This window comes from Geotrypetes seraphini, chromosome 3 (assembly GCF_902459505.1).
Source record: "Geotrypetes seraphini chromosome 3, aGeoSer1.1, whole genome shotgun sequence".
NCBI lineage: Eukaryota > Metazoa > Chordata > Amphibia > Gymnophiona > Dermophiidae > Geotrypetes > Geotrypetes seraphini.
The window spans coordinates 7,427,245-7,455,152 of NC_047086.1; the positions used below are offsets into that span (position 1 = coordinate 7,427,245).

At 45.0% G+C, this 27,908-nt stretch overlaps 1 protein-coding gene across 1 annotated transcript in view; it reads left to right on the forward strand.

Moving 5' to 3' along the window:
• Nucleotides 1-27,908, forward strand: part of AK9 (adenylate kinase 9) — a 1,007,389-nt gene that overhangs the window by 747,218 nt on the left and 232,263 nt on the right. Inside the window, exon 30 of the mRNA XM_033936269.1 lies at nucleotides 23,694-23,762. Within this exon, the coding sequence (XP_033792160.1) occupies nucleotides 23,694-23,762 (69 nt within the window). The remainder of the gene's footprint in view (nucleotides 1-23,693; nucleotides 23,763-27,908) is intronic.

The window sequence follows — 27,908 nt, forward strand, 5'->3', positions numbered from 1 at the left end:
ATTGTGACTTAGGGCGGTTAGCAGAATCACTACAGTAATGTCATCTGCATAGATGTAGAAGGTGAGCCCTAGGCTTTGTAGCAGGTAGATATTAAAGAGGTAGATATTAAAGAGGGTTGGGGATAGGGGGGAACCCTGAGGTAATCCGCAGTTGTTATTCCAGCTATGGGAAAGTTTGTCATCTTTGAATACCTGGTAGAATCTGTTCCTGAGGAATCCCTGGAACCAATTGTGAGCGTAGCCTGTGATGCCTGTGGTTTCTAGGCAGTTCAAAAGAATGGTGTGATCTACTAGGTCAAAGGCGCTATTTAGGTCCAGTTGTAGGATCATGGCACTGGTACCTTGGGTGAGAAGGGAGTAAAGGTGGTTAAGTTGCGAGGCCATGATTGTTTCGGTGCTGTGACCAGGTCTGAAGCCTGACTGGTTGTTGTGCAGTATGTTGAATTTGTTTAAATATGAGTTTAGTTCAGCATTTACTATCCCTTCCATTATTTTGACCGCGAGAGGGATGTTTGCGATAGGTCTGAAATTGGTTAGGTTGTTGGGTGGTTCTTTGTTGTTCTTTTTAATGGGTGTTGTTACAATTTGACCTAAGTTTTTTGGGAATATTCCTACGGTTAGTTGTAGGTTGACCCAGTTGAGTAGTTTGGCTTTGAAGATGATTGGGGCTGCTTTCATTACATCTGGAGGGCAAGTATCCAATCTGCAGTATGATTTGACGTATTTGTTGTAGAATTTGTTAAATGTTTGCCAATCAGTCTCACTAAAGTTGGACCAGCTCATGTCTGCTTTAGCGGCGACTAGGTCTTGTGGAATGGAGTAGTCCCAGTGGGAGTCTGGAGAATCCGTTATAGAGTGTCTTAAGTTATTTACTTTGGTGTTGAAAAAGTTTGCCAGGTTGTCGGCTGTCACTGTGGAATCTTCTGTCAGGTTTGTGTGAGATTAAATGTCATATAAGTCATGGACCAGTCTGAAAATTTTGCTGCTGTTATAGAAGTGTTACCAATTATGTTGGCATAGAAGATTCTTTTCTTTTCTTTGGCTGAGATTTTATAGCTTATCAGCTTTTGGTGCCAGGCATTTCTAGTCTCTGGGGTTCCTAGTTTTGACCATTTTCTTTCTAGCTTTCTTAATTCTCTCTTTTATCTCTAGGAGCTCTGGGTCAAACCAGCCTGTTAGGTATCTAGGTCTCTTCCTTCTTTTTTTCTATTTCGTTTAGTATGCGGGTGCTGGTTTTGATCCAGGAGTACATAAATTGTTTTCCTCATCTTGGTTATGAGTGATGTCATAGTGCAACCAGAATTCAGTAGGGTTAATCTTGCCTCTACTGGTGTGAAGTGGAGTTGATCTGATCTTTTCTTTCGTTGTGGTTGAGGTTGTCTTCAATTGCCAATCTAATTCGAAGTTGCACATTTTGTGGTCTGACCATAGAGAGTCAGACCAAGTTTCTGATCTCCATGTTATGTTGGGATTTGTCGAGTGTTTTGAGGACAAAGTTACCAGGTCTAATTGGTGGCCTTTCTTGTGGGTTATTACTGGAGGTGGTTTGGGAAAGTCTAGTGCGGCTAGAACGGACCAGAATTCTGAGATCTCAGGTTGGTTAGGTTGTTCTAAGTGTAAATTTAAGTCTCCACTAAGGAGGTTGAGAGGGTCTGTTAGTGAGTTGGTTAATAGGAATTCATAAAATTCCTCTTTTGCTGCGGACCATTTTTTAGGGGGGATGTAGGTTAGAGTGATCATTAGGGCATTGGCTAGTGGTTCCGAGGTTAACTTTAGGGATAAGATTTCTAGGTATGTGGAGGATTTAGAGCTTAGCATGGTGCAGATTAAGTGGTCTTTGAAGATTATGGCTAGACCTCTGCCCTTGCCTCTTTCTCTTGCTAGGGATAGGATTTTGTAGTTGGAGGGTAGGCATTCTTGGATGATGATGTCATCATCAGAGAGTAGCCAAATCTCTGTCAGTAGTATGAAGTTGGAGCTGTTGTCAGTCAGCCAGTCATAGATTAGTAGGAATTTGTTCTTCATGGATCTTATATTCAGGTAGCAGCCCCTGAGGTTGGAATAAGCTGGTGGGACTTTGGTGGTGAGGTGAGAGAGGGAACAGTTATTTAGCACTCAGTCTTTTTTGATGTAGGGTCTGGTAGTTCTGCGAGACGCTATGAGAACTGGGATAACAGGTGGTTTGGGTTCTGAGTGGTTCTGGAGGACCCTGTGTTGCATTATTGGGGGTTTGGTCATGAAGTTGCGAGTTGAGGAGTAGTGGATGGGGATTGGGAAGAGGAAAGGCTGAGCAGTTGTCTTACTTTTTAAGCTGGTTAAGTAGAAAGCGAGCAGAAGAGTGATAAGGCTGTGGTGCAGGAGTGCCATTTTGGGTTGTGCAGTAAGAGAACAATTGTGCAAGAGTGTAGAGAAGGAAGCTTATAGTTATGCTGTGGAGTCGAGAGCAGTTTTTAAAGTATGAGGAAGGGGGAATATTAACAATTCTGTGGAGTCGAGCAATAGGGTAGCAATTATACCGAGTACAGTAGGGGGAAGAAATACAATTGTGCTGAGGCCAAGTAAAGTACGTTAACGAATAGGTATGGGCCAGCAATGAAAGTTACCTGTCTTGTATGAGGTCTTCTGGGAGTTTTGGAGTCATTTTCTCAAGGCGTTTCACCGCGGTGTTTCACCACGGCGGCTTCACAAAGGCACGCACTAAGGCGCACGCACCTTTGCCGTGCACCTTCGCGCCAAACGGCAGTGCGCCGTTGGTGCTGTAGCAGTTTTAAATGCTTCCCGCAGGATCGGGGGGAGGGGCAGAGCTGTGTTCCCACACTCTGCAGGATCGGAGCTCCTGCTATATCTGGAAAGCCTGCTGGTTTCGGTGCAGGGCAAGGCAGCTCCCAGTGGTGCTGTAGTAGTTTTAAATGCTCCCTGCAGGATCGGGGGGAGGGGCGGAACTGTGCAACCACACTCTGCAGGATCGGAGCTCCTGCTGTATCTGGAAGCCCGCTGGTTTCGGTGCGGGGCAAGGCAGCTCCCGGTGGTGCTGTAGCAGTTTTAAATGCTCCCCGCAGGATCGAGGGGAGGGACGGAGCTGTGCTATATATATGGCAATGAATATATATGAGATGGATTTGCATGCATTGCCTCCTTGAGGTACAAATCTATCTCATACATATTTATTGTGGATATCCTGAAAACCTGACCTGGCTCGGGCTGTCGAGGACCAAAATTGCCTACCCCTGCTCTAGAGTATACATAGAAACATATAAACATGATGACAGATAAAGGCCAAGTGGTCCATCCAGTCTGCCCAACTGCAGTAACCATTCTCTCTTCCTCTCTCTAAGACACTGTTCTTCAACCGCTGGTCCGCGGACCGGTGCTGGTCCGCAGAAAATTTCTGCCAGTCCACGCAGGGCCGGCAATATCAAGTCGGCAGTTAAATTTCCTGCCGACTGCGGTTTCTCCCGACTGCGGTTCCTCCCAGCCTCAGGCGATCAAGACAGGCTGCCGATGTCGGGGCCTTCCCTCTGTGAGTCTCGCCTGTTAGGAAACAGAAAGTTGAAACAAAATAGGCGGGACTCAGAGAGTGAAGGTCCCAACGTCAGCAGCCTGCCAAGTTGCTGAAGAGGGCCGCGGGGAAGTTGCAACTGGAACGGAGAGAGCTGCAGATACAGGTGCAGGTGGAGGGAGAGAGATGGTCAGCGTGTGCAAGCAAGATCCTGGGGAGCCTTTACAGTGGCTGTCTCCCCTCCCACCAGCTCTCCTACTTGCCAGGGCAGTGATTTACGGGCAACTTCCTGCTGGCAAGTACTGAGAGCTGCTGGAAGGGAAGGAAACCACTGTAGGAGGCTGGGAAGCTGCTGGATAAAGGGAGAGCTGTTACTGGACTTGGAGGGAGTTAGAAGGAGAGATGCTGCTGGGAGGGGAGGAGGGATAGGGATGGGAAGAGAGTTAATGTTGGATAGAGGGAGGAGGGAAAGGAGAAGGAAAAAAGGAAGGAGGGAAGGGAGAAAGAAAAAAGAAAGGAGGGAAGGGAGAAAGAAAAAAGGAAGGAAACAGCTGGCAGGGAGATTACAGGAGGAGAAGGGGGTCAGGGTGGAATGGAGAGATCAGATGAGGGAAAAGGGAGAGAGAGGAATGAGAAAGTAGAGAGACATTGATGCTGGAAAGGGGGTCAGCAGAGAAATGAGAGAGGGATAAAGATGCTAGATCTGGTGTAGGAGAGATAAAAATGAAGAAGGCAGTGAAGCTGGAATGAATGATGTAAAAAGGAAAGAGGAGGCACAGGCTGGCTGGACAGGGGAGAGGGGCATAGAAAGAAGTCAGATACATATGGAAGGGGGAGAGGGCAGACATTGGATGGAATGCGCAGATGCTGGATTGAAGAGACAGGGCAGACGCTGGAAGGAAAAGAGTGAAAAAAAGATGAAAGCAGAAACCAGAGACAACAAAAGGTAGAAAAAAATAATTTATTTCTATTTTGTCATTAGAATATATCAGATTTGAAATATATATCCTGCTAGAGACATAACTGGGGACTGCAGTATTCTGTTAGCATGATATTTCTATGCAGTATTCTATAATAACTTGGCTTGTTCAGTTTTCTTGATAGTAGAGGGGATATATGTGAAGGGGAGGGGAGACAGGGGTTTTGTTGGTCCGTGCTCTGTATATTTGTTTTTATAAAATCACAATTGTTCAGAATATTGTTTCTTTTTATACTTTAGTAAAATACGTTCAATATAAAATCATAACTGCGGCTTGTGCAAATGGGATCAGATGGTTTGCGGAGACCGAGCTCGCGGAGATGGGGCGTAAACGGGGTTTTTTAATTTTAGTCCTAGTAGTTTGCCGGTCCACAAAATAATTCTTTTATTTCTGCCGGTCCACGGGTGTAAAAAGATTGAAAAACACTGCTCTAAGACATATATTCTGGTTTTCCAGTCCCTTCTCGTACATCTTTTGGCACAAGCCCTATACCATTTTTGTAACTTTCTTTTTTTTATTTCTTTATTTATACATTTGTTACAATTTAAAATAACAAATATAAAGGAATATCCATTTCATAATCAGCATAAAATGCTCATAACATAAGATACAAGATATCAATGATCTAGTCCACATCATATAGCCAGCTAGTGCTGCCACTAGGAAACAAATAACTAAACCAAATATATAACATGTGAGAGGTAGACCTTGCATCCGAGAAGAGTTTGATAAGGGGAGTGGCTGAGTTACCGTAGCGTATGTGATGTATAATACAGGGGGGTGTTTTAAATTTTATTCTGGATGAAATAGATAGCCAATGAAGTTACTTAAGGTAGGCGGAGACCAAGTCGTATTTTTTCAGACTGAAAATGAGTCTTATTGTAGTGTTTTGAATAAGCTGTATTATTTAGCACCTCTCCAGACTGGTACAGTTCACTGATGGGTAATAGCTCACCATGACCAGCAGGTGGAGACAGAGACAAAATCCTTTTGGCTGTAATACAAGTAGCTGTGCTTCCCCTTAACATAACCAGTCTGTTCTCAGTCTCAGCAGCTGTGCCAGTCTTCCGTTGGTTAGTGTAGGCCTGTTGGAAGTTGTTTAGTGGCCTTCTTGACCCATCTGATGCCGTACTGAACTTGGGGGGGACTCTTTCAGGGGTCCATCTGACCTCAGGGGTGTCATATTCAATTAACTTGAGGTTCAAATTAGAATTAAGATTGTATTGTCAATTGCATTCATTACAAATTTGTCTTGCCCCAGGACTAAGTGATTCATATGGAGCGAGAAATTTCTCCCCTGAACAAAAGCTTGTGCTTGCTTATGTACTCTCGCAATGACCACTATTACATCACTCCAATCTACCAATGGTCAGCTAACACATCACTGAAGAAGCTGAGCTTATTTAAATAATAGAATTCCTTTTAGCTCTTATAGATGCCAGGCTTAAAGAAATGTTTTACAAACTATATATTTGTTCACAGCAATTTCTGAATATACATAAAACATTATAATGCTCTATGACGGGGCCAGGGGTAAGCCCAGCACTGGCAACCCGACTCACGCCCCAGACGCACGTATTAGCACTCTTTGGAGGACCACTCTGGAATAAACACAGCAGAGAGAATAAAAAAACTTTCCACCAATAATTGCTAGTTCCAAGTTTATATTATCCAGTTCAATTGCACTGGTTCTAAGGCAGCCACACTGGCTGATGAGGCTTGGAAAAGATTTATCATTTATCAGGAAAGGAAAAAAAAAAAAAAACATTTCCCTTTAAACCGGGATTTCTCTTTCTCATAGTTCTGCTGCCAGATCTTGCACAGTTCTGGGCAGCCTTCTGGTTTCAAGAACCCAAATACAAGAGTTTAGCGCCACTCTTTTTAGGCTTGGCACAATTATTGTGTTCAGCCCACTGTTTCTTCAGGAAGTTCTCCCCACCTGACTACCTGAAGTATAAATACCCCCGCTACCCTCTTTATTTCTGGGCATGGGCTGGGAACCATCTACCTTTGTTTTAATGGTCTAAGATTCCCCTCCCAAAAGTTCCCACTTTCAGGGATATACAAATGTCAGGTCACTGAATCCACTCTGAGCTTTATTTCTCCTTTTAAGATTAGTTAGCATTACCCATCCCCCACTCACCATGCTTTGCTTGCATACAAGGATTCTGGTTTAATTTCTGTTGCTAACCAATCCTTGTATTCACACATCAAACTGTCATTCATTATACAGTACAGTCCCCCATAATGACATAAATATTTCTTTAAGTACTTTAGATCCTTGTTATAGAACAAACTTTCATTCCCTTCCGCCACAGTACCTTTCTCACTCATGCTGCATTCAGACATTTTGGGCTACATTCACTAAGCAAACCGATCGTGTACCGATCGGTTTGTGAGCCCTTTACGACCAGATTTCCCTCCAACCTAATTCACTAACACCTGTAGCGATCCAATCCCGATCGTCCCATGCAAATTAGTAAAACCCCATGCAACTGACTTAATGTCAGGTCTGCAGGTATTTTGACAGGCCTGCCTGTCTTTTTTATTCATTTTTTTCCATGGCACAGATATTTTGCGTGTGTTGCACACACAAAATATCTGCCCCATAAAAAAATGAAAAGACAGGCAGACCTGTGAAAAAAAGACCGAGGGCCCCCCCCAGCAACCCACATATAGCAGGAGGGATGCCCACTATCTCCTGTCACCACCTGACGACGCCCTCCCCACCCGCACGAATATGGCAGGAGGGATGCCAACTCCCTCCTACCACCAACTAACTCCCCCCCGCACGGCCCAACACAGCCCACCTACACACAAACGACCCAACCACATTAAAGTTGGGAACAGGAGGGGTGCTCAGTCCCTCCTGCTCCTAGGCCAACTACGTCCTGGCCCACCCCTGGTCGGCCTAGGCGGTCGGGCCCGGCCCCCCACCCAGTACCTGTAAATAGTTGGGAGCAGGGGGGGTGCCTGGTCCCTCCTGCTCCTTGGGCAAGGCTCCCCAACATTTTTGGGAGCAGGAGGGGTGCCTGGACACTCCTCCTGCTCCTATGCACCGCCAAAATCTTTGGGAGCAGGAAGAAAGTCCTTCTGCTCCTACTCTTCGGCCATCCGCCATCCAATAGCGGCCTTAGGCCCCGCCCCAGTGCATCATCTGATGCACAGGGAGAGGCCTTAGGCCCTGATTGGCTCAGGCGCCTCAGGCTCCTCCCTTTGTGTTCAGTTTTGGAGACCGTATCTGGCGAAAGACATAAGAAGACTTGAGGCGGTTCAGAGGAGGGCGACAGAAATGATAGGAGGCTTGCGCCAGAAGACGTATGAGGAGAGACTGGAAGCCCTGAATATGTATACCCTAGAGGAAAGGAGAGACAAGGGAGATATGATTCAGACGTTCAAATACTTGAAGGGTATTAACGTAGAACAAAATCTTTTCCAGAGAAAGGAAAATGGTAAAACCAGAGGACATAATTTGAGGTTGAGGGGTGGTAGATTCAGGGGCAATGTTAGGAAATTCTACTTTACGGAGAGGGTAGTGGATGCCTGGAATGCGCTCCCGAGAGAGGTGGTGGAGAGTAAAACTGTGACTGAGTTCAAAGAAGCGTGGGATGAACACAGAAGATTTAGAATCAGAAAATAATATTAAATATTGAACTAGGCCAGTTACTGGGCAGACTTGCACGGTCTGTGTCTGTGTATGGCCGTTTGGTGGAGGATGGGCAGGGGAGGGCTTCAATGGCTGGGAGGGTGTAGATGGGCTGGAGTAAGTCTTAACAGAGATTTCGGCAGTTGGAACCCAAGCACAGTACCAGGTAAAGCTTTGGATTCTTGCCCAGAAATAGCTAAGAAGAAAAAATTAAAAACAAACAAAAAAAAAATTTAAATTGAATCAGGTTGGGCAGACTGGATGGACCATTCGGGTCTTTATCTGCTGTCATCTACTATGTTACAATGTTACTATGTTAGAAAACTCCCCTTCCCCAGTATCTTTAAGAATTTGAATCAAAGCAGTTCTCTGTGTCTTTAGGAACTTATGCTTTGGAGAAACTGACAGTTTCAAGTTACAGAAGCAGTCCATATGACCCCCCTTAATAAGAATTCCTAAGATGGCAAGCTGTAAGTAGACGGTAAAAAAGGAAATTGATGACAGGGTAGTAAAAACATAATCTAGACAGATACAGAAAATTAATTGAAAAGGAAAATGGGGGAAGAAAGGGAAAGGGATTGCAAAGGAGAGGTGATAGAGAGGAGAGAGATGCCAGACCAATGGGGGTTAAGGGAGAGATGGAAGGGGGAGGCATACAGTTTCTGGAAGGGGCATAGAAGGAGATAAGATGCCATATAGAAGGGGCAGAGAGAGGACAGACAGTGGATGGAAGGAAGAGAGTAACAAGATAAGGAAAGCAGAAACCAGAGAAAGCAAAGGTAGAAAAAAATTTTCATTTATTTTTTTTGCTTTAGGAGACATGTCACTGTTTCTGTGGTATTGAGTTGTATGCGGAGTCCAGCTTCTTGGTAGTTCAATTTAACCTTTGTCTACGTATTTTTATTTTATCCCCCTTTTACAAAACTGTAGAGCATTTTTTAGCGCCAGCCGTGGTGGTAATAACTCTAATGCTCAGAATTCTATGAGCGTCTGAGCTGTTACCACTGTGGCTAAAAACCGACTACAGTAAAAGGGGGAAGGGTTAGTTTAGAAACATAGAAAATGACGGCAGAAAAGGGTTATAGCCCACCAAGTCTGCCCATTCCAAATACCCGCCCCCCTGAATTCACTCCCTTAGAGAACCCACGTGAGTATCCCATTTTCTCTTAAAATCTGACACGCTGCTGGCCTCAATCACCTGCAGTGGTAGTTTGTTCCAATGATCCACCACTCTTTCGGTGAAGAAGTACTTTCTGGAGTCGCTATGAAACTTCCCTCCCCTGATTTTCAGTGGATGCCCTCTGGTGGTCGAGGGTCCCATGAGACAGAAGATATCATCTTCCGACTCGATACGACCCGTGATGTACTTAAACGTTTCAATCATATCTTCCCTCTCTCTTCTTTCTTCAAGTGAGTATAGCCGCAATTTATTCAGTCTTTCTTCATGTGTGAGATCCTTGAGCCCCAAGACCATCCTGGTGGCCATTCGCTGAACTGATTCGATTCTTAGCACATCCTTCTGGTAGTGTGGCCTCCAGAATTGAACACAATACTCCAAATGAGGCCTCACCATGGACCTGTATAGCGGCATCATGACTTCAGGTTTCCTGCTGACAAAACCTCTACGGATACAACCCATCATTTGTCTTGCCCTGGAGGAAGCCTTCTCCACCTGATTGGCAGCCTTCATATCATCACTAATGATCACCCCTAGATCACGTTCTGCCGTGGTCCTGACCAAAATCTCACCATTTAGCACGTAAGTTCTGCGTGGGTTTCTCTTTCCTAGGTGCATTACCTTACATTTTTTAGCATTGAAGCCTAGCTGCCAAGTTGCTGACCATCGTTCCAGCAGCAATAGGTCCTGTGTCATATTATCAGGCAAAACGCTTTTACCTACTATGTTGCAAAATTTGGCGTCGTCAGCGAACAGTGATACCCTTCCTTTAAGTCCTTGGGTCATATCTCTTATGAATAAGTTGAATAGAATTGGGCCCAAGACTGAGCCCTGCGGCACTCCACTGATCACGTCTGACGTTTTGGATGGGGTACCGTTTACCTCCACCCTCTGAAGTCTACCGCTTAGCCAATCTCCAACCCATGTAGTTAGGGTGTCCCCTAATCATCTTGTTCAATAATCTTCTGTGTGGGACGCTATCAAAAGCTTTACTGAAGTCCAAATATACCACGTCCAGTGACTCTCTGGCATCCAGTTGTCTAGTAACCCAGTCAAAAAAGCTAATTAGATTAGATTGGCAGGATCTACCCTGGGTAATCCGTGTTGGTGGGGATCACGCAGGTTTTCCTTATCTAGGATTGTGTCAAGATTTTGTTTGATCAGTGTTTCCATGAGTTTGCACACTATAGACGTGAGACTTACTGGTCTGTAGTTTGCTGTCTCTGTCCTGCAGCCCTTTTTGTGTAGTGGGACAACGTTGGCGGTTTTCCAGTCCAAGGGGACTCTTCATGTGCGTAGGCAAAGGTGTTTTCTTTGTGTTCAAAAGACATGGTTCTCTGTTAGCATTGATTGTACAGGATTGATCTGTACTAGTCTGGCTTGTTTAGTTTTACAATGGGTGTATTGATGTTGTACTGCTCTCTGCAGTATGTAAGATGCTGCCTTTTCCTAGATACACTCTTGTGTGACGTATGGATTGTTACTAAAAATCATGTTTTTTATACAGATGAGGGGTCATAAAATTATAGGCCCCGGGTGACACATATGCTAGGTATGCCATTGGATCCAACCCAGGATATTGAGGGAGATCAGAGAGGTTCTGGTGGGTGCACTTTAAGATTTGTTCAATAAATCCCTGGAGAAGGTTCCTTGGGATTGGAGAAGAGCAGATGTGGTTCCTCTTCACAAAAGTGGTCACATAGATGAAGCAAAAAACTACAGGCCAGTAAGCCTCACTTCGGTTATTGGAAAAATAATGTTGCTGAAGGAAATGTTGCTGAAGGAAAGGAGAGTGAATTGCCTAGAATCTAATGGGTTACAAGACCTGAGACAAATTGGTTTTGCTAAAGGTAAATTGTGCTAAACAGATCTGATTGATTTCTTTGACTGGGTGACCAGAGAATTGGATTGAGGATGTGCTCTAGATGTCATTGACTTAGATTTCAGCAAAGCCTCATAGGATGCTCTTGAACAAACTTGATGGGCTGAAGTTAGGACCCAAAGTGGTGAACTTGGTTAGAAACTGGTTGAAGGGCAGACGTCAGAGGGTGGTGGTTAATGGAATTCAAGTCTGGGGCCCCAAATATGCCACACTCATATCTATCGCATATACACTAAGTATTGTTTAAGTACATATAAACTATCTGTATTAAAAAATGTGAAACCATATATCTTCCCTCCAACTACTACAAGCCAGACTGAGAGGTCTGGCATTAATTAAAACCATGAGGTCAAGGTGGGAAACTGAAATGTTTTAGACAAAGAAACAAAGAATACTGAACAGAGAGAAAAAGATTAATACCTCTATAAATGTGTTATATATACATATACCTAATTTCCCTTACAATCTTGCTTAATTCAGCAACTAATTTACATAAATACTGAATTCCCATTTTCCTACGCTATATACATCGTTTTCCTGGTCTTTTGCTAATTATCCTGACTTTTCAAAGTTTTAAATGTGTTTGCATGTAAGACCCTCTGATTAGGACTTAGAAAGGTCTCTGCCACACCCTGCTATTTATTCTGCGCTGTTTGCGCTAACCAGGCCTACCACACTAGGTCGCGTATTGCGCAATGAGCACTCCTAAAGAGAAAAAGAGCTCATTTGCTCCAGACGTGAGGTCGATGCAGCCGGTATGCCAGCTGCCACGAAGGGGAATCCTTGTCGGCTTCAGGTACCAGCATCCAAGGATCCCCTTCGCAAGTGCTTTGCATGCCGGCAGTTGACAGCGGGGAAGTCCAGGCTTCCCTGGCTGCCCACACAGGGATTCCCCCAAACACCAACAGTCGGGGAAATAAGGTTTCCCTTACTGCTGAAGCTACTGGGGACTCCCTTACCGCTCCTGCCGGTTTACCTGCTTTAGTGGCTGGGGCGGTTCAGGCTTCTCAGCCGCTATGGGCCTCAGGGGCATTTTTCTCAGTGGGCTTTGCTCTGATTTTGGTGGGAAGCACCTCCATTTTGTCTGCAGCCTCAGGTGACCTTCCCCCCTGTATTAGAGATACAGGGGTAGGTTTCTGCTGGGTCCACTGCTTTGGCAGTGAGTCCCATTGTGCCACCAGGGGGTTTCCCCCTGATTTTGTTTTAGCCTGATGCAAGCTTATCGTCAGGCAGCTGGGGGTCCTGCTTCTGCCCCAAGGGTCTTGGGAGTGTTTTTCCCTCTGTGTCCACTCCGGTTCAGCCCCCCTCAGTGCCGGTTTCATCCCCATCTCCTCTTTCATTCAAGCGGCCGAGGGTCTCTTGGGATGATGATTTCTTTTTATGGGGAGCAGTTTTAGCTTGATGAGGACCTGGACCCTTTGGCAGAGGTTTTTCGGTTCTGCCAGCGAGTGAAGATGCATCGGTGGTGCGCATAATTCAGCAGGAAGAGCTCCAGGAGCTTATTCTTCAGGTTTCCTCAGTGTTGCGCTTTGAGGAATATGCGAAGGAGCCCCTGTATGTGATGGACCCCCTTCTTCAGGGAATCTGTTCAGTCTTCTGCTCTTTTCCTATGCATCAGATATTTGGAATATTGTGCTTGCGCAGTGGAAGGCGCCACAGTTGCCCTTTCATTTTGCATGTTGTATGGCTCGCTTGCATCCCATCCCAGAGGGGGATAGGGATACCTTGAGGTCGCCAGTGGTGGATGCAGTGGTTTCAGCCATCGTGAAATGGCATATGTTGCAGGTTGAGGGTGGCTCAGCTTTGAGGGTATTGGAGGAGTGTAGGTTGGAGTCTATTCATAAGCAGAATATTAATGTCACTTCCCTAGCGGTCCAGGCGGCGATCTCTGGCGGTCTGGTAGCTCGGGGTTGTTTTCAGTGGGCCGAACATGTCCTTGACCGTGAATTTGCTGACTGGTCCTTGGTGGGACAAGAAACAGACAAAGTTGAGATAGAAACAGAGAAACATGATGGCAGAAAAAGGCCAAATGGCCCATCTAGTCTGTCAATCCACAGCAACCATTATCTCTTTCGCTCTGAGAGATCCCACATGCTTAAACCAGGCCCTTTTGAATTCAGGCACAGTCTCTGACTCCACCACCTCTTCTGGGAGATTGTTCCATGCATCTACCACCCTTTCTGTAAAAAGTATTTCCTCAGATTACTCCGGAGCCTATCACCTATCTTAACTTCATCCTATGCCCTCTCATTGCAGACTTTCCTTTCAAATTCGACCCATGTGCATTTACATTACGTAGGTATTTAAACCTCTCTATCATATCTCCCCTCTCCCACCTTTCCTCCAAAGTATACAGATTGAGATCTTTAAGTCTGTCCCACACACCTTATCACGAAAACCTTATCACGAAAACCACACAACATTTGAGTAGCCTTCCTCTGAACTGACTCCATCCTTTTTATATCTTTTTGAAGGTGCGGCCTCCAGAATTGTACACAATATTCTAAATGATGTCTCACCAGAGTCTTATACAGAAGCATCAATACCTCCTTTTTCCTACTGGCCATACCTCTCCCTATGCAACCTAGCATCCTTCTAGCTTTTGCTGTCACCTTTTCAACCTGTTTGGCCATCTTAAGATCATTACATACAATCACACCCAAGTCCCGCTCTTCTGTCTTGCACATAAGTTCTTCATCCCCTAAACTGTACCGTTCCTTCTGTTTTTTTGCAGCCCAAATGCATGTCCTTGCATTTCGTATCATTAAATTCTTGTTAAAATGGAGTATCGGCGTGACCATGAGGGTCGGTCTTCAGTAATACTGTCACTATTGGTAAGAAGGGGGAATTCAAACAGGACTGTTTGCTGAATTCCCTTCCATTAAAACTACTAATATGGAGAAGTGATGTCATCAATGGAAATGGTAGCCTAACGTGACGGCTCCATTTTCAGCCACCTTAATTTTTTAAAATTGGTGCGCTCTAGCGGATTTGAAGGACTGAGGCAGCACTCATCAATCATTGGATTGTGTCCTTGGCAGCAGAGTGCGAGTTTTTTAATGCAGCCCCAGATTATGGGCTCACGGTTTCTACAGTTGATGCAAGTCATTGGCTGCACAGCGCTGACAGGTGATCGGAAAAGGCTTAGCGCTGACCGGCAGTTGGGCTGTGCTAGTTTCTGTGGAGTTTATGTGAAGAGGCAGTCGGCTGTGCTAGTTTCTGTGGAGTTTATGTGAAGAGGCAGTCGGCTGATATTGAGGAACTCGGTATATATGCTTTTCCCTGCCTGCCTACTCCAGTTCTCTCGCCTTCTACATTTGGCACTGACAGTGACAGTTGGGCTGTGTGGAGATTGGGTGAAGAGGCAGTAAACTGATATTGAGGAACTTCGGTATATATGCTTTTCCCTGCCTGCCTGCTCAAGTTCTCTCGCCTTCTGGGAACTTGCTTGGACTGGCTGCTGACATCTGAATTGTGGAAGTGTTTTGCCTGCCTGCCTGCTTTGGAGTTCTTGCTTAATGAGAATTTACTTTGAATGGAGCTGATTACAATTGGAGCGTTGACAGTGGCAGTTGGGCTGTGTGGAGATTAATGTGGCAGTATACTTTATTGATTGGCTGCTGACATCTGAATTGTGGAAGCACTCTGCCTGCCTAATTAGGATCTCTTGCTGAGACAAAAGGAAAAAACAGAGTTGAGAGTTGAATGGAGCTGAATACATTTGGAACGCAGACAGTGATAGTTGGACTGTGTGGAGATTCCAGTTCTCTTGCTCTCTGAGATCTTATTTTGACTGCTGCTGTCTACTGGTGGTTTTTGAGGATACCTGCATTAATTGTGGGAGCGCCTTGCCTGCCTGTGCTCTGGCTTTCTCATCATTTTGCCTGCTGATGAATGCTGACAGCTGCATATATTATATGCACAACTTGCCTGACTGTGTGCTCAAACGCTCTCAATTTTTGAGAACGCCAATTATACCCTTTTTCACTCACGTTTGGAAAAGTAGTGCTGATGAGAAGTGAATTGCTTATTGAATTAAGAATGTCTACGAGGAGAAAACTGGATAGTTGTGGATTTGTGGGGAAAATGTTAGGAGCTTCAAAGACAGTGGAAGTTAGCCCGCAAAACACTAATATGGTGATATCGGAAGCTGTAAAAGGAGATGATGTAGAACTTCAAAGGAGCTCTCAGGAGGCACCGGATTCTTTGAGAGATCTGCTTTTAGACATTAGTAAAGAAATGCAATCCATGTGTCTTGATGTTACTAAAGCTGTTACAGATTTAAAACATGACTTGGGGGAATTGGTGAAGCGACAAGATGTGGTTGAAAAGCATGTTAATACCATGACTGAAGACATTATTGCTGTACAACAGGAAGTGGCTAAAGTATACGTGGAGGAGTCGGAAATGTGGGACAAGTTGGAGGATTTAGAGAACAGATCATGGAGGTGTAATCAAGGATCAGGGGGTTCCGGAAGAGCATGCTTATTTGGATGCCCGCCGAACCACTTTGGTCATTTGTAAAGACATCCTCACTAATGCACGGGAAGGAGAGGGGCAGGTATCGGAGATTGAAATAGAACGAGCACATAGGGCTCTAGGGCGCCCTAAATCCAAATTGCCTCGTGACATTATTTTGTGCCTGAGCAGCTTTCGGATAAAAGAGGAGATTTTCCATGCAGCGCGAAAACTGAAAGATTACAAATGGAATAATTTACGAGTTGATATTTATCAAGATGTTGCAGCTGCTACTCTGCAAAAAAGGAAGGATATGCAAGAGGTGACCGCCTAGCTTCGCAGAGAGAATATTAAATATAAATAGCTCTTTCCATTTGCCTTGCCACTGACAGTGGGGAGTACGACTAGAAGGGTTCGAACAGTAATGGAGACTTGGTCGGAGTTACAAATACTAGGTGCTCCAAATCTCACGAAGAGAGAACATGTTGGTGAACAAGGAAAGGAGAGTGAACATGTTGGTGAACGAGGAAAAGAAACAGCTGGTCCTTCTGGATGGCAGCATCAAAAAAGAGGAGCTACAGTGAGAAAAGCTGGAAGTAATGTGTCATCTGGTAGATTGGTGTGAGAAAGTTGTTGTCATCACTGGACATTCCTGTTGTTGGATTGGATGATTTTGTTATTTGGGAGATGAGTGGAAGGTGTGTGTTGTGTGAATGTATTTAGGTTGGAGGTTTGGTTGGAGGTTGATTGGAGAATTGATTAGGTTGTTAATGAGAGGTGAGATTTGGAGGAATGTGTGGTGTTTGTATATCTTGAAGTTAAAGGAATGTATTGGGGTGGGTGGGGTGGTGGAATTACTTCTTTCTTATAAATCTTGAGATCTTTATGGAAGGTCTTAAGATGCAGTTTTGGGTTGGGTTTAGGGGGGAGTGTGATAATAAAGGGGTAGTGTGGGAAGGGTTGGGAATAGGGGCGTGGGAAAGGGGAGATGGTACTCTATCTAGCTGATGATCGAGTGGGACCTGGTCAGGGGCTGGGATGGCCAGGTTACACGGGTTTTGAAGATAATATATGTGGGATGGTTAATGGTAATGGATCCTGGTTAATTTTGTAACTTGGAATGTGGGGGGTGGATAAATTCTCCCATTAAACGTTCAAAAATTTTACAATTACAGCATCATAAAGTGGATGTGGCCTTTCACCAAGAGACTCATTTAACTGATCTAAAACATACAAAACTGAAGCAATGGTGGGTGGGAGGATGTGTGGCAGCTTCTGCACAAGGAAAACATAGGAGAGTTGCGATTTTTTTTCTTAAGGGTCTTCTGGATAATCTACAAATTTTAGCTAAGGATAGAGAGGGACGATTTGTGCTTTGTCAAGGGGTGATAGCGCAGCGGAATTTTGTATTTTGTTGTGTTTATGCTCCTAATGAAAGTGACCTGGCATTTTATGCTAAATTGACCAGATTATTGTTACCCTTTGCTCAGGTCTCTCTAATTGTGGGGGGACACTTTAATTTTTTTCTTGATTCTAGCTTGGATTGTACGGGTCCGGGGGGTCCTCAGCGTCGGATAGGAGAAAGAGAGCTACAAAAATTTAGTGAAAATCTGGATTTGATAGATCCTTGGAGGGTATTACATGGTTCTGAGAGGGATTATACTTATGTGTCTAGAGCACATGGTACACAGTCCCGCATAGATTATATTTGGGTAACAGAATCGGTGTTTCGGAAACTGGTGAAAGCGGATATAGGTCCTTATATAGTCTCTGATCAGGCATGGGTTCATGTGAGGTGGCAGGAAGGAGGGGGATCTCAAGGGATGTGGCGATGGGTGTTTCCACTAGCATTATATAGGGACCAAAAATATAGAGAAAGGCTGTTGGGCACGTGGAAAGATTACAAAAGACATAATGCTCATACAGAAGAGGATCCTATTTTATTCTGGGAAGCGGCAAAAGCGGTGTTAAGGGGGGATACTATAAGTTATAGTAGTCATGTTAAAAAAGCACGGGATAGGGAAATTTTATGTTTGGAAAGGGACATAGTAAAGGCCAGGAGGAAATTTGGACAATCTGGCAACTCTCTCCATAGACAGGAGTTGATGGAATATCAAGTAACTCTCAATTCACTTCTGCATCAGCAGGCACATAAATCCCTTGCATATTATAAGTATCAAATTTATAGACATGGGAATAAGGGGGGGGAAAACTATTAGCCCAATTAATTTCATCTAGAAAGGGCCCCAGTAGGATTTGGGCCTTGATAAATGAGCAAGGGAAGCGGGTTATAACAGATCCAGAGTTGGTGATATTTTTTTTCACTATTTTAAAAATCTGTATGCCGCCCCCCTCCCCCCCCCCCCCCCGTTGGAAAAGGTATTGTTGGCGGGTCCCTATTTGGACGGAATAAGGTTGCCTTGCATCTCTGAGAAGGATAGGGAGAATTTGCGCCAATTACACCAGAGGAAGTGTACTGGGCAATTGGGAATAGTCCTCTGATGAAGGCGCCAGGTGAGGATGGAATGCGTATTAAATTTTATAAACTCTTAAGACAGGAGATTATCCATCCACTTGCTAAGGTGTTTAACATTATGGTTAGTGCAGAGGCTTTATCGGAGGGTATGAATATGGCTTGAAATCTGGTGTTGTCAAAGCCAAATAAAGATCCAGAAAAAGTAGGTTCATATCGTCCTATTTCTTTATTGAATATGGAGGTTAAAATGTTAGCAAAGATTATGGCAAATAGGATGGCTGTTGTTCTGCCCTCCCTTATTCATGATGCTCAGGTTGGGGAAGAGCAATAGCTAAAAATGTAAGAAAATTGTTGTTATCTCTGGAACAGCGGGCAATGTATAATATACCTTCTGTGTTGGTTAGCTTTGACGCTGAAAAGGCGTTTGATAAAGTAAGGTGGGATTTTCTTTATGATACATTAACAGCTTATGGTTTTGATGGTTTTTTTGTATTGGAAGTGCGTGCATTATATGCTCTTCCACAAGCTAAATTGGTGTTAAAGGATTTTGAAACGGATAAGTTCCCTATTTTCAGGGGGATGAGACAGGGTTGTCCCTTATCTCCGTTATTATTTGTACTTACTCTGGACCCCCTTATTCGGGATATATATGCAATGCCATCTATACGAGGGATTGACATCGGAGATAATACTTTTAAGTTATCGTTTTTTGCAGATGATATTTTAGTACACTTTCGGATCCTTTGCCTTCCTTGACGGCATTATTTGATTAAAGAATATGGCGACTATGCAGGTTTCAGCTTAAATTTAGATATAGAAACAGAACATGACGGCAGAAATGGGCCACGGCCCATCCACACTAATGGCCCACCCCCTAACTACCTCCATGAAGAGATCCCACATGTCAATCCCATCTTTTCTTAAAATCTGGCACGCTGCTGGCCTCAATTACCTGTTGTGGAAGATTATTCCAGCAATCAACCACCCTTTCGGTGAAGAAATATTTTCTGGTGTCGCCATGAAATTTCCCACCCCTGATTTTCAACGGATGCCCTCTTGTTGCCGTGGGTCCTTTAAGGAAAAAGAGATTCTCTTCCACCTCGATACGGCCTGTGACATATTTGAACATCTCGATCATGTCTCCCTTCTCTCTGCGTTCTTCGAGTGAGTACAGCTGCAACTTACCCAGTCATTCCTCATACGGGAGATCCTTGAGACCTGAGACCATCCTGGTGGCCATTCGCTGAATTGACTCAACTCTCCGCACATCTTTTTGATAATGCGGCCTCCAGAATTGGACATAGTATTCCAGATGGGGTCTCACCATGGATCTGTACAACGGCATTATGACCTTGGGCTTACGGCTGATGAAACTTCTACGGATACAGCCCATGATTTGTCTAGCCCTGGATGAAGCTTTCTCCACTTGATTGGCAGTCTCCATGTCTTCACTAATGATCACCCCCAAGTCACGTTCTGCTACAGTCCTTGCTAGGATCTCACCATTTAGGGTGTAAGTCCTGCATGGATTTTTGCCGCCAAGGTGCATGACCTTGCATTTTTTGGCATTGAAACTTATTTGCCAAGTCTTTGACCAATGCTCCAACAGGAGTAGGTCCTGCATCTTACTGTCGGGCACTGAGCTTTTATCGGGCACTGTGCTTTCATCTGTTGTGCGGTTGCCTACTATGTTGCATAGTTTGGCGTCATCGGCGAATAATGTAATTTTACCTTGAAGCCCCTCAGCCAAGTCTCTTATGAAGATGTTAAATAGGATCGGGCCCATGACCGAGCCCTGCGGCACTCCGCTGATCACCTCCGTCGTATCGGAGAGGGTACCGTTTACCACTACCCTCTGAAGTCTACCTCTAAGCCAGTCCCTAACCCATGCGGTTAATGTTTCACCCAGTCCCATCGAACCCATCTTGCTCAATAACCTGCAGTGTAGGACGCTATCAAATGCTTTGCTGAAGTCCAAGTACACGACGTCCAGGGACTCCCCTATATCCAGCTTTCTTGTTACGCAGTCAAAGAATCTGATCAGATTTGATTGGCAGGATCTTCCTTCGTAAAACCATGTTGATGAGGATCTCGTAGATTCTCCTCGTTCAGGATCGTATCCAATTGGCGTTTGATTACCGTATTTTCACGCATATACCGCGCACCCGTGTAAAACGCGCACACAGGTATAGCGTGCGGGAAACCAAAATTTATGTAAAGAAATTAATATATAGCGCGCACACGCGTATACCGCGCATGCTGCTCCTTGAATTAAAACCTCCTTCTGCCGTCCTGACTCTCCTCTCGCAGCTCTGCTGCGAATCGCGGCCCTGCTCCTGCCTTGACGTCCCGACTCTCCTCTCGCCGCCCTGCCCTCTGTCCCGACTCTCCTCTCACAGCTCTGCCCCGAATCGCCGCCCTGCTCCTGCCTTGATGTCCAGACTCTCCTCTCGCCCCCCTGCCCTCTGCCCCGACTCTGCCTGTCCCCCCTTAAAGGTCTGCCTGTCCCCCTTGAAGTCCTGTCCCCCCTTGAAGTCCTGTCCCCACCCTGAAAGCCTGATGCCCCACCCCGAAGGACCGCTGCAAATCTTGGGAGGGAATCCGATGGTTACTGATCTCTTGCCTTTGTAAGATAATCCAGCCTTTCTTCCGGGATGGGATTCTAGAGAGTATAGACTATGGGGAGCGAGAAGAGTTTCAAGTTTAGAACATTTTGGGGGGGCTGAAGGGGAATTGCTGACTCGAGCAGAATTATTAGCTAAGGTAGGATTGACCTGGGGAGCGCAGTTTGCATGTTTTCAAGTGGAACATTATTTTAGATCCCTTGACAGAGCACAATTGAGTAGACATTTGGGCCCTGATTCTCCAAAGTGCATCCCAATTTTAGGCAGCTGTAGGCGTCCTACAGCTGTCTAATCAGCCAATCGGGATGCACGTTTAAAAAAAAAAAAAATGCTCCCCAGGCAAGCCTGAAGGTGCCTCCGGGAGCCTAGGGAGACCCGCAAGATGCCTAAGCTCGTCTAAGGGCCTTAGGCGGGCCTTAGGCTGAACCTAGGCGGCCCTACGCGTCTCCCTAGTAGAGGAGAAGCTTAAAATGTAGGCCAGCAAAATGCTGGCCTACATTGTAAGTAGACTTGGCCGCTATACTTATCGCGGCAAGGGATCTCTCTGCCGCTATAAGTATAGCGGGCCGCGGCCCCCTGACCAGGAGGGTGCCCAAACACTCTGCCCGAAGACGCACCCCCCCGACACTACTGACCGCCCCTCCCGACACTACCGACCGCCCCCTCCCCGACATTACCGATCTCCCCCCCCCCCCCGACAATATCGATAGCTGGCAGGAGGGTGCCCAATCCCTCCTGCCCGAAGACGCACCCCCCCCCGGCGCTAACAACCCCCAAACCTCCACTCCACCAAACCTGTTCTTAGATGGGTCTTGCACGTCTTGAGCCGGCAGGCATGCCTCGTCGAAATGAAGTGGGCCCGCTCCTTCCCGGCCCATCCCGCCGAAGCCTAAGGCCTGATTGGCCCAGGCTCTAGAAGCCTGGACCAATCAGGCCTTAGGCATAGCGGATCCGCCCATCCCCACTAAGTCTAAGGTCTGATTGTCCAATCAGGCCTTAGATTAAGTCTAAGGTCTGTTTGGCCAATCAGGCCTTAGATTAAGTGGGGATGGGCGGACCCGCTATGCCTAAGGCCTGATTGGTCCAGGCTTCTAGAGCCTGGGCCAATCAGGCCTTAGGCTTCGGCGGGATGGGCCGGGAAGGAGCGGGCCCACTTCATTTCGACGAGGCGTGCCTGCCGGCTCAAGACGTGCAAGACCCATCTAAGAACAGGTTTGGTGGAGTGGAGGTTTGGGGGTTGTTAGCGCCGGGGGTGGTGCGTCTTCGGGCAGGAGGGATTGGACACCCTCCTGCCAGCGAAAGATATTGTCGGGGGGGGAGATCGGTAATGTCGGGGGGGGGGGGCGGTCGGTAGTGTCGGGGGGGGGCGGTCGGTAGTGTTGGGGGGGGGTGCGTCTTCGGGCAGAGGGTTTGGGCACCCTCCTGGTCAGGGGGCCGCGGCCCGCTATACTTATAGCGGCAGAGAGATCTCTTGCCGCAATAAGTGTAGCGGGCCGTGTCAAATCTAACCCGTTTCTCTAACCCGCGTCTGTAACATGGACACCGGTTACAGAAACGGGGTTTAGTTTAGGCCGATTCTGAATAGGATGCCTCTCTCGGGCGTCCTATTCAGAATCAGGGCCTAGGTGTCTTGCGGGCCTCGCCTTCAATATAGGCGGCCTGCCTGGGGAGCATTTTTTTAAAAAAAAACATGCATCCCGATTGGCTGATTAGACAGCTGTAGGACGCCTACAGCTGCCTAAAATCGGGACGCACTTTTAGAGAATCAGGCCCTTGGGGGCTAGATTGCGAGAGATGTTTACTAGGGATGAGGGGGTGTCTCTTTCAATGTCTAATATTCATTCTAGCTTACAAAGATTATAACAAGAAAAAGACTACCAGTATATTCGGGATAAATGGGAGAGAGAATTACAGCTTAATTTGGAACAATGGAATGTAGCACGTACTTTAAGGGTGACACCTGGGGTGATATCATGTGCATGGTTAAGAGAAACATATTATAGGGTAACTTTACGTGCCTATTTTACTTGTGTACAGTTGTTTTATAGTGGAGGTCTTTCAACTCCACTGTGTCATAAATGTGGGAGGTAAATCATACTTTGGGACATGCATTTTGGTTTTGTCCCTTTATTCAGCACTTTTGGAAGCGAATAATATCTTATATGTCAGAAATAATTGGAAGATCCTTGCGATGGTCTCCGACCCATTTTATTTTGGATTTACCTGAGGCTTTTGGACACTTATCCAAGGGGCATAAGGTACTGTGTAGGAAGATGAGTTTATTGGCAAAAAAATGTGTTCTTCAATATTGGATGATCCCTGACCCACCAAAATTTTGGCATTGGAGAAACCAGTTACATCAGTTAGCCATCTGGGAAGCTAGAGATGCTGGAAGGGCTAGGAAGCGAAAATGCTGTTTTTGCAGATCTGGGATCCATATTTGCAAACATTACATCCTAAAGGTCGAAGTACGGTTTTAAGTTGGGTATCCTAATTGGGTTTTTATTTATTTAGTAGGATTGGTGTTTTGATGAGATGGGGTAGAGAGTACCTTTGGGTGGTGAGGGGAAGGGGGGTTTTGGGGAGGGGATGTAGAGATTATTTATATGTATTTGTTTTATTATTGTATTTGATGCATCATTATTGTATTTAGCATTCGTATCTTCAACTGTATTTGATGTTGTTTGCATCAATAAAAATTGTTTAAACCTAAAACTACTAATATTTTCACTTGGGTGGGCTGGTGAATGATTGTAGGGATTGAAAGGGGTTCCCTTTTTGCCCTCCTGAACTGACAGTATTTGTTGGGGAAGTAGGCTATCCTTTGGCCCAAGGGAAAATTAACAGAATACAGTTGTAAAGTCTGGTTTCAGTATTTGGAAAGCTAGTTGCTGAGCTTTTGCTTATATTTGTGCATACAAACACTAATGCTAATTCTTTTTTTATATCAGGATGAGCAGATTAGCAAGAGGAGGGCAGAAATTTTAGCTGAGCGAAGTAAGGCCAAAGAGACTGAAGAGGTAAGCTAAAAGCAAAAAATTGAATATGAATCCTATTTGAATGGGTGTTTAGTAATCATTGTATTACACAATACAAAGGAAAAAACACAACCCTACGTGCAGGATATGACAACAAAAAAGGTGTGGGGAAGGGACACAGAGTCAAACTGCTGTGAGAACAATCAATTTAGTAAAACATCATATATTCATATCATATATATATATATATATATATATATATTTTTTTTTTTTAAAATATATATATATACATATATATATGTCATATACATAAAATACAGCAGGCATAAAAATATAAATGTATAAACTTGACCCCAACACTGTCCGTGTGGTAGCCCTCCTCAGGGGTGTATAAAATAGAAGCCTGTGTTTTACCTTTATATATTTTCTTTTTCTTTTTTCCTCCTCCTTTTGTTTAATTAGAGTTGACATTTTCCACGTTTACACAGTTTTTGGTCCTTCATGCCCCTTTTGTTCTTTTTATTGTTTCAGCAGTCCTTTTTGATTACAGTAGTAGCAATCTGACACCATCTACTGGATAGGTTTGGTTTTGCTTTGTTTTGTTTTTTAAACTATTGAAAATTGAAAATATCCATCACACAACACAGCAAACATACAAAGCCAATAAACGGATAAAGCTAATACAATCAATCTTAGGCACATGATACCCCCACCCCAACCCTCCCTCCCAACGTTGAGAAATGTAAGGTATTACATGTGGGGAGCAGAAACTCGAGGTACAACTATACAATGGGAGGGATATTATTGAATAAGAGTACCCAGGAAAGGGACTTGGGGGTATTGGTGGACATGACAATGAAGCCGATGGCACAGTGTGCAGCGGCCGCTAAGAGAGCGAATAGAATACTTGGTATAATCAAAAAGGGTATTACAGCCAGAACGAAAGAGGTTATCCTGCCATTGTATCGGGCAATGATGCGCCCGCATTTGGAGTACTGCGTCCAATATTGGTCGCCGTACCTTAAGAAGGATATGGCGTTAGTCAAGAGGGTTCAGAGGAGAGCGACGCGTCTGATAAAAGGGATGGAAAACCTGTCATATGCTGAGAGATTGGAGAAGCTGGGTCTCTTTTCCCTGGAGAAGAGGAGACTTAGAGGGGATATGATAGAGACTTATAAGATCATGAAGGGCATAGAGAGAGTAGAGAGGGACAGATTCTTCAAACTTTCGAATAATAAAAGAACAGGAGGGCACTCGGAAAAGTTGATAGGAGACAGATTCAAAACAAATACTAGGAAGTTCTTTTTTACCCAACGTGTGGTGGACACCTGGAATGCGCTTCCAGAGGACGTGATTGGGCAGAGTACGGTACTGGGGTTCAAGAAAGGATTAGACAAATTCCTACTGGAAAAGAGGATAGAGGGGTATAGATAGATTACTGCACAGGTCCTGGACCTGCTGGGCCACCGCGTGAGTGGACTGCTGGGCACGATGGACCTAGGGTCTGACCCAATAGAGGCATTTCTTATGTTCTTCTGAGTGAAATAACCCCAATAGAATTATAATGTAATAGAGAGCTCAAGCCAGGGAGACAAATAATTTTCCCCAATCAAAAAAAAACAAAACACCTAAGGAGAAGGCCTCCATTTCTCATAGACAAACCAAATTTTACCATAGGTAAGCAACGTATGCCTTTTGGTTGCCATTAACTTGCACATCAATTGGACATAATCCATCCGCCTTATTAAACTTGTAAAGATGGCATCTTGGGGGAACGCCAACAGTGTGCCAATGCCACTCTGGCAACAGTAAATAAAAAGCCTGCTAATTGATGCTCATGAGGAGAATAGCTTGGGATAGAAGCATTCAGCAAGCAACATTGGGTCAGAATAGGGCAATGTTTACCAGTAATGCACACCAAAAGTATTCCCACCATACACCAATAAGCCTTTACAGAAGGACAAGACCACCAGATATGCCAGAAGGTACCTTCTTGGCCACAGAAAGCCCAGGTGTTGCAAACAATTATTTATATATATATATGGACCCAATTAAAGGAAGGACTATGTTCCCCAAGATCACACCCCCACTGAATTTTATAGGGATCCACTGGGTCCTCTCTCAAGAGTAGTGCTCGATAAACTCGAGACACTCCATCCTGACCACCACCCTGCAAGAAATAGCTCAGTGAGGACATAGCACAGCCCTGTCTAGTACCATGCTCCAGCTCAAGTTCACTCATCAGACATCCATTAACAGTAAAGCGAGAAAGAGGGACTTTGTATATTAGATGTGTTCAATGGAGAAAGCTATCCTTAAATCCGAATTTAACAAGCACCGCAAACAAGAATCTCCAGCTGACCCTGTCGAACGCCTGCATCTGCCAAATAAGATGCAATGCAGTCTTGATATTATCAAAGGTCTGATGTTGAAATATAAATCCAGCCTGATCTGCTGCAATCAAACGGCGAAACAAACATTGCAGTCACTGCGCTAAGATTTTGGTGAAAATTTTAAAATCAGTATTTAAAAGGGAGATAGGGTGATAGGACCCACAATCAGTTGGCGGTTTACCAGATTTAAGAATAAGCATTACAGCTTCCCCTTGCCAAGTATCTGGAAGGGCTGAGGCTTTAGCCAAGATATTAAATAATCCGGTCAAGAGAGGTGCCAGCAAATTCTTAAAGCTTTTACCATTAGTAAATCCATCCAGGCCCGGGGACATACCAAGTCGAAGCCCCCTATCACTTCTTCCACCTCTAGTTGTGTAATTGGCTGAGAGAGTTGCAAGTTTTCTCCCTCTAAAACCGAGGGCTTCAGAATCTGACTCAAAAAAATCACCCATCTCCTCCAAAGCCAAATCCTCCATGCAATACACCTTATAATGGGCCAGAAAAGCTTCCCTCACCTCAGTGGAGGAGGTAGCACTGCGTCCCTCTCCATCTATTATTTGGTGGATCATATTACGCGACCTCTGTTTCTTAAGCTTTACCTCAATAAATGACTTGCTTTATTATTATATTCAAAATGCTCCTGCTTTATTGTCTGCAAAGTATTTGCTAATGAAGCCCGTTCCACCTCACATGATTTCACTTGGAGCTCATGAATTCTCTCTCTTGTACCGAAAGAGCCAAAGCGATCTAAACGTTTCTTTTCTAAAGTTTGAAGCTCTGTTCTAAGAGCGGTTTCTTTCTGAAGGGTAGTTTGAGTTACATGGGCACGCAGAGCAATCACCTTGACGCTCAAGGGTCTCTCGTATGAAGAGAGACTGAACAAATTGCAGCTCTACACTCTTGAGGAACGTAGGGAGAGGGGAGACATGATTGAAACATTTAAGTACCTCACGGGACGTGTCGAAGTGGAAGATGATATTTTCTTTCTCAAGGGACCCTCGGCCACAAGAGGGCACCCGCTCAAACTCAGGGGCGGAAAATTTCATGGCGACACCAGAAAGTATTTCTTCACAGAGAGAGTGGTTGATCATTGGAACAAGCTTCCAGTGCAGGTGATCGAGGCAGACAGTGTGGCAGACTTTAAGAATAAATGGGATACCCATGTGGGATCTCTACGAGGGTCAAGATAAGAAAATTGGGTCATTAGGGCATAGACAGGGGGTGGGTAAGCAGAGTGGGCAGACTTGATGGGTTGTAGCCCTTTTCTGCCGTCATCTTCTATGTTTCTATAATCACCGCTTTAAGGGCCTCCCAAATTAGCACCGGGCTAATGTCATCCTTGTCTTTGCACTCTAAATAGTCTTTTATGTCCCCTGCAATAATCTCCACCTGTTTGGGATCCAAGAGGAGAGCATCATCAAATCGCTAAAGTGGCCTAGGACTATTCACCATCTTACATCTCAAATCTAACAAAACCGGTACATTGTCCGAGTAAACACTAGTGGCCAATGTGCAATGGTGGACTCCCTTCCAGATGGATCGCTCAAATAACCAATAGTCTATGCGAGAGGAAGAATCATGTAAAGGGGAATGATAGATATATTCCCTATGCATCAGATGGAGGTTCCTCTAGGCATCCAATAAATTCCAATGCTTCATAAAAGACTAGCGGCATACTCGAACTGATCGTGCATAACGCACATGAGAGGCCAAATTATCCAGTTTAGGATTAAGAGTCAAATTAAAATCCCCTCCCACCAAGAGGGTCCCTTCCACATATATATATATATATTTT